The following is an 11086-nucleotide window of genomic DNA, read 5'->3' as shown; positions in this document are numbered from 1 at the left end:
GCTGGTTCCAAACACCAGGTTCCAACAGCAGCAATCAGCCCAAGTGCAAAGCTGAGTTACAGATCTGGGTCCGGGCTTTCCCCACATTCAGGTACTGCAGCTAATTCTCCTCTGGTAGGCAGAGAAACCCCAGATCAGGATACCCCAAAACTCTCTGGGGTCCATCTATGCACCAAGTTCCCTTTTATAGTAGTTTCTTTCCCCCTCCATCTTTTTCTGAGTGACTCTGCTGTATAAGTACGTAGCTTTCCCCAGCAGTCAGTCCACCTCATCGCAATCAAGTGTCTATAAAGACTGCAACCGCATCCCATGGAAGCATCTCAAGAGCATTACTCTCCAGAGCAGTAAAGATGGACATGTGAGCCACTCTGGGACCACACACAGCAGGAGGGTAGAGTGGAGGGAGGGTTACTTAGGGGCCCTGGCCGCTCTCGACCTGCCACCGGATAGGATCAGCTCTGCTTGTTTCTGTTTTGTTCAGGAAAGACAATCTATACCACAGCAGCATATATCACTACCTATTGCGATGGGTCATCTGAGTGCAAGGAACCTACGTCGTACACACAGGCCCTACCGACACATGACAGCCAGAAATAAAGCAGCAGCTCAAAGGCGTTATTCTAGTACTACATTTAACATTCTCCCCGGACACCTGGGGTCCGATCCGTTCCCTGATCTCTTCCCTTCGCAGCTGGGGGGGTGGAGCAGAGCCTGGCTTAAAGCCCTTTGTTGAAGTAGACAATCTCCATCTGAGGGTTCTTCTCCCGGACCAGAGCTTGGACTTCAGGCTCCAGGCGACTCACTCGCATCGAGCTGTGGAAGGGAGACAAACCCATTCAGAGAGGAGGCAGGGAGGGCAAGGAACTTGGGGCTACCGGTTGGAGAGGTGTCTAAGGACGTCTCCCCTTCCGTCCGGGTGGGAGAATGCTCCACAGTCAATCCATCCTCATCCAGCGACTTTAGTCTGCACACACATTCAGATTTGAATGGCTCTCTTGGTTATGCAGAAGCTCCCGGTAAATGCGCTACTACACAGCAAGTCTCAGCCTACGGGCTGGCTCGCAAGCCAGCTGCAGCCTGCGAGTGGCCTCCCCCAGCACATGGGAGCATTTCTGCTCTCCGAGGGGCCAACTGAGCCGTTTGTCAAGAAGAGGAGGCAGCAGCAGAGCAAAGCGAATCCAAGACGGTGGCACAAACGTTTCCTGTGCCAGGCGTTGCTAACGGCCCTGCAGAGACCAGCTGCCCAGAATGCCCTTCTGCCTCTCTTAGCAAGAACTGGGTCAAGCGCAGGATGGGGCTGTGCATCCAGAATCACAAGGACCTTGAGAGGTCGTCGAGCCCAGCCCTGTGCGCTGAGGCAGGACCACGTAAACCTAGAGCGGCCCTGACAGGGGTTTGTCCAACCTGGTCTTAAAAACCTCCACAGAATCATAGAGGATCAGGGTTGGAAGGGAGCTCAGGAGATATCTAGTCCCACCCCCTGCTCAAAGCAGGACCAACCCCAACTAAATCATCCAGTGACAACCCACAACCCGCCTTGGAAGCCTGTCCCACAGCTTAACACTCCTACGGTTAGAGAGATATTCCCAAAATCCAACCTAAATCTCCCTCGCTGCAGATTAAGCCCGTTCCTTCTTGTCCTTCCTTCGGTGAACATAAAGAACAATTGATCACAGCTTCCCGCTTCTCTAACTGGTGCAAAAGTGTCTCCAGGGCTTGAGGGAGCAAAGATGTCTTCAGCCAGAGGCTCTCAACCGGGGTACGCCTGGGACGATTTAGTTGGGGATTGGTCTTGATTTGAGCAGGGGGTCGCTTCCAATCCTGATTTTCTATGATTCTGTGAGTACCCTGGGGGTACACAGAGGTCCTCCAGGGGGTACATCAATTTGCCTGGTATCACAACAGGCTACAGAAAAGGCGCCAGCAAAGTCAGTACGAACTAAAATTTCATCCAGACAATGACTTGTTTCTCCTGCTTTATATACTAGACACTGAAATGTAAGTACAATATTTACATTCCAATCGATTTATTTGATAATTAGATGGTAAACAGGAGAAAGTCGGCCATGTGTCAGTAATCGTGTGCGGGGCCACTTTTGTGTTTTCAGGTCTGATTTTGGAAGCAAGTCGTTTTTAAGTGAGGGGGAACTTGGGGTACGCAAGATAAATCAGACCCCAAAAGGGGGACAGTCGTCTGGAAAGGTTGGTACACAAACACCCCCCCGCCCCGCCAACTCCTAAGCCGTGCAGGACATCGCTCACAGCTAGGCCCAGGCACACAGAGGGCCCGGCCAACCCCTACCTTTTCTGTGGGAAGAGCGCGCAGCACAGCGGGGTCGCAAACACCAAGCTGCAAAAGGAGAGACACCGAGAGCAGAGCTGATTTCTAACGCCTCAACCCAGGAATTGCTGCACAGGCCGAGAACGGCGGGAACGAAGCAGCAGTCCATGGAACGAGAGGCTGGGACTGGGGAAGCACTGTCATGGGGGCCAGGAAGCACCCCCTGCCCAAACAGGCCCACTGCAGGGAGGCAGGACGGACCAGTGGTCAGGGCTCCAGGCTGGGACTCAGAGTCCATCTGTAAGGCGGGGCTGTTACACCTCCTGCCTTGGGTGTCTCGAGGATAAACACCCCAACAAAAGCGAGATGCCAACAGACCCCCAGTAATTAGGGCTGGATGAGACAGAGAGAGACACTGCCCCAAAGGAAATTCCATTCACCCTCCTCTGCCTTCCCCAGATGAACCTCCCAGCCAGCTTCCCTTCCCCTCCCCAAATTACTCTAACAGGGCAGTTGGCTGCTTATCTGAACTATCCAGACCCCTTGTCTCTGCTCCGCTGAGCTGGAAACCTCACCAGACACACACACTCCTGTGAGTTTTATCCCTTCCAGCTGCCAGGAGGGTGGGAAATACAATCAGGGTCTCTTGGCACTCCTGCTTCTGGCTCGACCTAGGAAGCCTCATGCCTGACAACATCCTGCAGCAGGGAGTTCCGCAGAGTGTGTGCACACCAGGCAACGCAGCCCAGGCCGCCCAGAGTATTCAGGGGGCCTGGGGCAAAGCAATTTCGGGGGCCACTTCCATTAACAAAAGTTGCAATACTATAGAATACTATATTCTTGTGGGGACCCCTGCAGGGCCTGGGGCAATTGCCCCACTTCGCCCCCACCCACCCCCCGGGTGGCCCTGAAAGCAGCAGTCTGACCACTGACTTGGTCTGAATTTCCCGGCCATGAATTTAACTGCAAAATGAACAATGATGGGGAGTGGGTGGGGAAGGAGCCTCTGAAGGGGCTGGCTTCACTTCAAAGGCTCACGGTGATTCCAGTTTGATCCCACCCGGTTTGAAGCAAATGATGCTTCCAGCACCGAGACCGGGCTAGCGAACCCTGGAGAAAGTCGCCCCCGAGTGGCTTCTTCCCTTCAGCTGGGCTGGGCGAGTTTTCCCCGATTTCCAGCCATCACTTACCAGAACCCCACCAGCCCGACCTGCAAGGGAGCGTTCAGCCAGGGGTATCGCTACACGGAAAGACAAGGGGGCTTTGGGTTAGCAAGAGGGTTATATTGATGGGGGGGTCCCTTATATATCAAGGCCAAGGAGACAATTCAGAGAGGTTGGCACTATACACTGTGTCAGGCCCACGGGGCACTAGCGGGTGATCCATGCAGAGCTGCCTGCTCTGTTCCCGGTTCCCAGCTAGCTCGGAAAGGCGCTAAAGGTCCTTTCTAGTGTTACCTCTCCCCAGTGGCACTGGCAGGAGTTGCCCAAGGGTTGGTGTCCCACCGCGAACGGGGCGGGGGGCCCAGGAGACGATCACTGTCAGAACCCGGTCCAGACCGTGACAATCCCCAGATCTCTGTGCGCACATGGGGCTCGGCCCTGCACACAGCTGTCAGGTAGGACCGGGGTCTGCCACGTCTCCCCAGAGCCACGGTCCTTCAAGCCCCATCTCCTGTTGTCATAAACAGATAGCTAAGGGTTAATGTTTCTTTTACCTGTAAAGGGTTAACAAAGGGAAACAAACACCTGACCAGAGGACCAATCAGGAAACCGGATTTTTCAAAGCTCAGGGAGGGAATTTTTGGGTGTGTGTTTTTTGTCTGTGTCTCTAGTGCTCTCTCGGCTCTGAGAGAGGATCTCTCTGCCTTCAGGCTTTCTAATCTTCTGTTTCCCAGTTGTAAGTACAGGTTAAGCATATAGGTTTTAATTGTTTTCGTATTTACATGTGTGTAAGTTGCTAGAATGTTTTAAATTGTATTTCTTTTTGAATAAGGCTGTTTATTCATTTTTCTTTTAAGCCATTAACCCTGTATATTGTCACCTTGATACAGAGACCATTTTTATGTCTTTTTCTTTCTTTTTATATAAGCTTTCTTTTAAACCTGTTGGATTTCTTTTCTAGTTGAGGCTCAAGGGATGAGAATCTCTGTGCAGGATTACTGTTCTCTCAGGGAAAGACTGGGAGGGGAAAAAGAAGGAGGGGGGAAGGTGAATTGTCCTCTCTGTTTTGTAATTCAAGGAGTTTAAGTACAGTAATCTTCCAGGGTAACCGCGAGGGGAAGCCTGGGAGAGAGGTAAAGAGGGGGAAGGGAAGTGGTTATTTCCCTTTGTTGTGAGACTCAGGGCATCTGAGTCTTGGGTCCTCGCGGAAGGTTTTGGGGAGACCAGAGTGAGCCAAACACTGGAATTTTTGGCTGGTGGCAGCGCTATCAGATCTAAGCTGGTAAATAAGCTTGGAGGTTTCATGCTAGCATCTTATTTTCTGAACTCTAAGGTTCAGATCTGAGTAGGAAAGCTATGACACCTGTCTCTGCTCTATCTCGCACTTAAGAATCTGTCTACACAGTGCCCTGACTCTGACTTGGGTTTGAGCCCTTTCCGTCCACACGCAGATCAGCCTGATTCGGGTCAATATGCGCTCAGGGCCTGGGTCCTAGAGCCCAGCTGGGAGTGTGGGTAAAAGCCACTCAGGTCCAAGCCCTGTCAGTTTGCAGTGTGGACGCAGCTCAAGCCACATCTCTGTGGATGCAGTAGCATGGCTGGGAGAGCCAGGCCCAGCAATTGTAAGCCCAGGGTTACAATGCAATGTGGATCCTTAAGCCCGGCTCTGAAAACACCAAGTGGACAAGCCAGGTCCCCCAGCCCTGGGTTTACAATGCAGGGTAGCCATATCCTCAGATGAGCTTTATACCGTCCCCATCAGCTGGACCGACATTAACCCTCCTGCCCCATTATACTGGCAGGGGCGGGCTGGAATCCTGATCCTCCCAGGGAGGTGGGCAGATCTCAGGGTGCTCCCATGAACCCCAGGGGACATGTAGAAATGATGCCCTGAGTGGACACAGGTGCCAGCTGTAATGAGAGGGGAACCCCCAAGCCACGTAGACAGGGTGTCATCCAGCCCCCTGGAGGGACTGCTGGGGTGTGGCTGGGCAAGGAAAGCCCCAGTGATCCCGTGCCGGGGACTTACCTTCAGGAAGGCTCTCTTCTCCAGGGCGTTCATGATCACAGGAGGGATGGCTAGAAGGGGCGAAAGAGAAGGAAATTAACAGGAGCCGCTAACTGCAACGGGTGTCACTGGCAGGAAGCAAGGCAGGAGTTTGTGGCGCCCAAGCACAGGGGGGCCGCAGATCCAGCCCACACGCAGTGCAAATCTGCCACGGAAGTGACTCACCCATGGCAGGGGCAGCCATGCCGATCCGAGACACCACCACCTGAGCGATGGCTTGCTGGGCCGCTGCCCTCGACTCCCCCAGCCGGTTCCCAGCCTCATCTGTGATGGGGATCCCAAACTTCAGCTCCCTGCGAAAGAGACAGAGCAGAGTCCCTTACCGCTACCTGCGTGCCAGGACACAGATGGACTACAGTTAGGGAGCCTGGCCGGGGCAGCGGGATGGGTAACAGGGCACAGAGCCATTGCCCTCCACGGGCTGTGTCTGCAAACCATGTGAATGAGTGAGGGGGTTTTCAGCCCAGCTCCTAGGGGTCAGCTCACTCGTTAGCGGTCTCAGCAGAGAGTCCAAGGACTGAATTCCACCATGGCAGGTGTGAGGTTCAAACTGGCGTGAGGCTCACCATGTTGCCGCCTGTGCCATACTGGGTCTGTGGTTGGTGAGAGGCTTTCATACCATGGCTAATCTCTGGGAAATGACCATTACTGCAGTTCTATAAACTAAAATGACCCTCATGCTTCAGGGTATGTGCTGACCAGCTGTGGGGGTCAGGAAGGAATTCCACCTGCCACAGCACTGCACTGCTGACCAAGTGCAGTATGAGGAAGGTCTCGCCCCGCCCCCTCAAGCATCAGATTTGGTTACTGCCCGAAGCAAGGTACCCGGCTAGACGGATCCATGTCCTTCAACAGCATCGATTTCCCCCGTTTGCACTGAGCTGCTCTGTTAGGGTAAAGGTCCCTTACCTCTGCCGCATTAAAGGAATGTTGATGCAGTTAGCAGCTGCCACGGCAGCAAAAGGCACGTAGCGGCCAATAATCGATGGTAAATGCTGCAGAGGGAGAGAAGAGAGAATCATGCACCAAGGAATGAGACTACAGCAGGGTAGAAGGAAGAACAGTCTAGTGGTTAGAGCACAAGGCTCGGTTCCATTCCTGGCTCTGCCTGGGCCAGTCATTTCATCTCTCTAGGTCTCATTTCCCCATCTGCAAAGTGGGAATAACGACTTGCCCTACGTCTGTCTTGTGTGATTAGACTCCCAGCATGTCAGGGCAGGGGTGATCTGTCACTGTGTGTCGATCAGTGCAGCACCTGGCGCCCTGATCTTGGCTGGGGCCCTGAGCGGGGCTGGAAGCGGCTGCTCCATTCTCTGGTGGATTCCAGTTGGATCCCGGGGCTCGTCTTAGAGCCGTCGTCCCTGCTCTCCCTAACCCCGCGGGGCACAACCCTGGGGAGACCCGGGGACTTACACCCCAGCAGGAGATCAGAATCGGGTCTGTTATTGCCTGCCTGTATCGCTGGATCAGCTGGGGCAGACACATGACATGGGGCATTAAACACTCGACACAGGGGCAAAGGGTGGGAGCAACATGCTCGGGCCTTCCCCAAGCAAGACCCCATCCTCCACCTCCAGGGCTCCTTCCAGGGATAGGAGAGCCTCTGGGTCGCTCCTGGAGGGCCAGACATGGATGCAGAGCGGCCGGGACCCATTGTCTGTCCCTGCTGCCTGCCAGAGTATGAGTCCTGCAGCGCACAGCCCGGGCAGCCCCTCTCCCTGGACCCCGTGCCAGGCGTGCTCTGACCCGAAGCGGGGCTGGGCCCCCTACCTTGGTGAGAGATTTGAGTCCCAGCGCCGTCACGACCGCCCCAGTGGTGGCGCTGACGTAGGCTGTACCCAGCTGGCTGCAAAGAAAGCAGGCAAGTCCAGTGAGGCCGGGAACCCGCTGGGCAGCCCGGGCACAGGGGAGCAGGACGGGGCCTCGTCCTGCCAGGCTGCCTGCCCCGCAGTGAGCCTTTCCCTCCAGACATGGAGGGTGCCCCCCGGTGGCCTGCCCCGGTTCTGTGCGAGAATAGCCAGGGACCAGCCCATCACCCCAGCAGGGAGCCTGCAGCGATGCCTTCCAGCCCAACCGCCCCAAGCAGGCAGCCAGGGTGAAGGCAGCTCAAGCCACCACGTTGCAAGCGACAGGCCGAGGCTGTTCTTAAAGCAGCCACCTTCGCGCAGCACACGGCAGTGCCATGGGGAAGGGACCAGCCCTGCCCTGTGGCATCAGTGCCCCGTACTGTGCGGCTCCAGCTCTGCAGCTCCCTTACCCGACCGTGATGGGGGCGTCTCCGCTCCGGTTAGTGTAGTTCACAATCGCGTTGAACGACTGGTTCACCCACTGCCAGAATAACACCGCGGGGGTCGTCCTGCGGGGAGGGGGGGGGAAAGCACGTCGGAGAGGGAGAGGTGAGGTCCTGGCAGCTCTGCCCGAGCAGATAGGAGACAGGACGCAAAGGGGCCAAGTGCCCACCAGGACATGTGGCTAGTGGAGTTAGTGTGGCTCAGCCCTCCCCTCCCACATCATGGACGCATCCGCCTGGGATTCTCCCCCGCCTGACCCCTTGCTCGTCGCTCACGCCTCAGACCCCTACCCCAGGGCATGTGCCTAGCAGAGTCCCCTGCCCTTCGCTGCAGCACTGTGCCCCAGGGAACCTACCGGGAATGTTAACCTGGTGGCACCTTACCAAGGGACACTGCCCATCCTCCGCCAGGGCTTGTGTGGTCCAAAGTGCAAGAGGCATGGAGATGCGCTGCCACTGATCACGCTGCGCTACTGCCACAGGCTTAAGGCTGGCAGAGGGCACTGGAATGTGCTCCAAGCCCCAGGGCCAGCAGGAAGCACTAGAGAGATTGGGGTCCCCACTCCAGGGCCAGCAGGGGACGCTGAACAGGTTGGTGTCCCCACCCCGGGCCAGCAGGGGTGGTGGAGAGGTCAGGAAGGTCCCTGCCCCGGGCCAGCAGGGGGTGCTGAAGGGCACGAGGTGGGGGTCCCCGCCCCGGGCCAGTAGGGGGTGGTGGAGAGGTCAGGAAGGTCCCCATCCCAGGCCAGTAGGGGGCGCTGAAGGGCACGGGGTGGGGGTCCCCGCCCCGGGCCAGCGGGGGGCGCTGAAGGGCACCGGGTGGGGGTCCCCGCCCCAGGCCAGCAGGGGGCGTTGAAGGGCACCAGGTGGGGGTCCCCGCCCTGGGCCAGCAGGGGGCGCTGAAGGGCATGAGATGGGGGTCCCTGCCCCGGGCCAGCAGGGGGTGCTGAAGGGCACCGGGTGGGGGTCCCTGCCCTGGGCCAGCAGGGGGCACTGAAGGGCACGGGGTGGGGGTCCCCGCCCCGGGCCAGCAGGGAGTGGTGAAGAGGTCAGGAAGGTCCCCGCCCCGGGCCAGCAGGGGGCGCTGAAGGGCACCAGGTGGGGGTCCCTGCCCCGGGCCAGCAGGTGGCACTGAAGGGCATGGGGTGGGTGTCCCTGCCCTCGCCCAGCAGGGGGTGCTAAAGGGCACGGGGTGGGGGTCCCCGCCCTGGGCCAGCAGGGGGTGGTGGAGAGGTCAGGAAGGTCCCCGCCCCGGGCCAGCAGGGGGCGCTGAAGGGCACGGGGTGGGGGTCCCTGCCCCGCAGGGCTAACGTGCCTGTAGAAGGTGAGCATGCAGCCGGTGATGGTCATGTTCATGGGCACCTGGGCCGACATGCGCCCGATCAGGATCATCTTCTCCCCGGTGTCGGGGTGGAAGGCCGAGTCGTAGATGTATTTTGCCCGCCAGAGCTGGTCCTCCGTCAGGTCCGGTGATACCGTCCCCGACCTGCAGGTGGCGCCAGGCAGAGGGAGCTGTGACTACCCTCGTTCGCATCAGGGGACCCCCACACCCAGGCCTGGGTGCCGCCTACCCTCACTTCCAGGGCAGATCATCCCCAACCCGGTGCTCCCGTGTGCTCCTTACCGAGAGCCTCAGCAGCCGGGAGAGAGCTGGCAGCTTCAGCCAGCACCCCTGGCCGAGCTGCATGTCTCGATGGAGCGAAAGCCCCACCGTGGTCTCCTTGGTGGGTGTCTCTGCTCTGGATGCCCGGCTCCCCCTGCCACCACAGGTTACTTCTTCCCTTCGGGAGAGGGCTGGTGCCACCTGGCGTCCTTCTGCATCTCCCCTCCCCACGGTGCCAGCTCCATAGGCTACCGCTGGGATTCCCTCCCACCCTCGGCTGTGCCAAGGCTCCCTCTGTCCTTAAACCCCCGAAGCCACCAGTGCCCCTTCACGCCACTGCCCTCTGGCTCCTGCCTGTGGCTCCAAGCACTGCCCGCATACAGGGTCCAAGCAGCAGAAAATCCCCCTCCTCTCCTGCCAGCTACTGCCCAACCCTGCTGCGGGGACACCCACCTTGTCGCCCCCTTCCTGGGAGGGAGCCAGGACAGCTTGCTTGAGCCAATGGCACAGACCAGCTCCCGGCCCTCCTGCATTCAGGGCGTCGCCCCCGACCCCACCACTAGGGGTCAGCATGGCATAGCACCCGGATTGCAGAGCCTCCCTCAGATAACGTGTCCTCCCCCAACCGCTCCCCAACCACTGGAGGGGAAACTCAGTCCAGACTTCACAGCGAACCTGTAATTCTCAACCACTCTCCGGGCGTCTTCCAGCGTCGCCGCAGACAGCAGGAGGTTGCGGGGGTCAGTCACCATGAAGAAGTGCTTAGCTCGCCCCTGGAAAGTGCTCTGGTCCCATCGCGGCTCCCGGATGTTGATGTGCAAGGGCAGTTCCTCCGACATCCTCTGGGGGGAGACGGCGAGCGGGGAGGTTATGAGCAAGGATGCCACGCACCCAGCCCAGGAGCGGCCCTCCCTCCATCAGAGACCCCCAGACACACACGTGGCTGGAAGGTCGGTGGGTTCCCAGCTCTATTGGGGTGGGGTCCTTCCTCCACTCTGGGGGCATTTCGTTCCCATGTGTCCTGAGCCTGGGGGGCCCAGAGGAGGCTGTTCAATCACTCTGCTGCATTGTCCCAGCACAGGGCACTGTTTCCTTCCTGCTGGGGATGTCATGGGATCCCTCGCTCACCCGGAGAGGCCCTGGACCTCTTTAATCAAAGAGCTCTGCCTCCGCCACCCCCTGCTCAGCGCGCACCCGCAGCGAAAACCTCCAGCTGCCAGCTAGGGCCAGCCTGGATCCACCCAGCAAACAGGAAATCTCAAAGCATGTGCACACGGACCATCCCCTTACCCTGCCCTTGGCACTGACGCCCAGAGCTGGGGACGCAGGACTCCTGGGTTCTATCCCCAGCACCGTCCCAGAGTTGTCATGTGCCCACAGGCAAGTCCCTTCACCTCCCCAGGCCTTGGTTCCTCCCCCTGGGAAACAGGGCTAACGCTCCCCTGCCTCAGAGGGACAAAATTCAACGCTGCCTGAAACGCGCCTTGAGGCACCAGGCCGAAGGTGCAGCAGACAAGCAAAGGGTTAATATGGGGAGCAGATTCTTCAACCAGGGTCCGGAGCCTGGGGGAAGGAGAGCAGGATGCTTGACGCCCCCCAGCCTCCTTCAGAAGGGAGCAACCAGCAGGACCCACACCCACTCTGGGCAGCACTCGGTCCCCCTCCAGGTGGGGCTGGGCTC

General features: G+C 58.3%; 1 protein-coding gene across 1 annotated transcript; it reads right to left on the bottom strand.

Annotated features, from left to right (window-relative positions):
* Positions 1–594: 594 nt before the first annotated feature.
* On the bottom strand, positions 595–10282 carry SFXN3 (sideroflexin 3). The gene is made up of 10 exons (XM_032795729.2): positions 10081–10282; positions 9118–9288; positions 7770–7868; positions 7283–7358; positions 6422–6507; positions 5678–5805; positions 5474–5523; positions 3472–3521; positions 2303–2350; positions 595–813 (listed from the first exon to the last, which is right to left on the bottom strand). Exons 1-10 carry the CDS (start codon positions 10242–10244, stop codon positions 717–719), a joined length of 969 nt encoding a protein of 322 aa, XP_032651620.1. The 5' UTR covers positions 10245–10282; the 3' UTR covers positions 595–716.
* Positions 10283–11086: the final 804 nt, after the last annotated feature.

Source organism: Chelonoidis abingdonii, chromosome 16, assembly GCF_003597395.2.
Source record: "Chelonoidis abingdonii isolate Lonesome George chromosome 16, CheloAbing_2.0, whole genome shotgun sequence".
Lineage (NCBI taxonomy): Eukaryota > Metazoa > Chordata > Testudines > Testudinidae > Chelonoidis > Chelonoidis abingdonii.
Note: the sequence above shows the minus strand (reverse complement) of the source record. Positions and strands in the feature narration are given on the sequence as shown.

What these genes read in the sequence shown, in the direction of transcription:
- SFXN3 (XM_032795729.2), bottom strand. Translation starts at nt 10,244, where the DNA reads ATGTCGGAGGAACTGCCCTTGCACATCAACATCCGGGAGCCGCGATGG. An exon ending in AGAGTGGTTGAGAATTACAG is followed by an intron (nt 9,289 to 10,080) that starts GTTCGCTGTGAA and finishes CGCCACCTGCAG; the next exon opens with GTCGGGGACGGTATCACCGG. An exon ending in CATGGCTGCCCCTGCCATGG is followed by an intron (nt 5,524 to 5,677) that starts GTGAGTCACTTC and finishes CGCCCCTTCTAG; the next exon opens with CCATCCCTCCTGTGATCATG.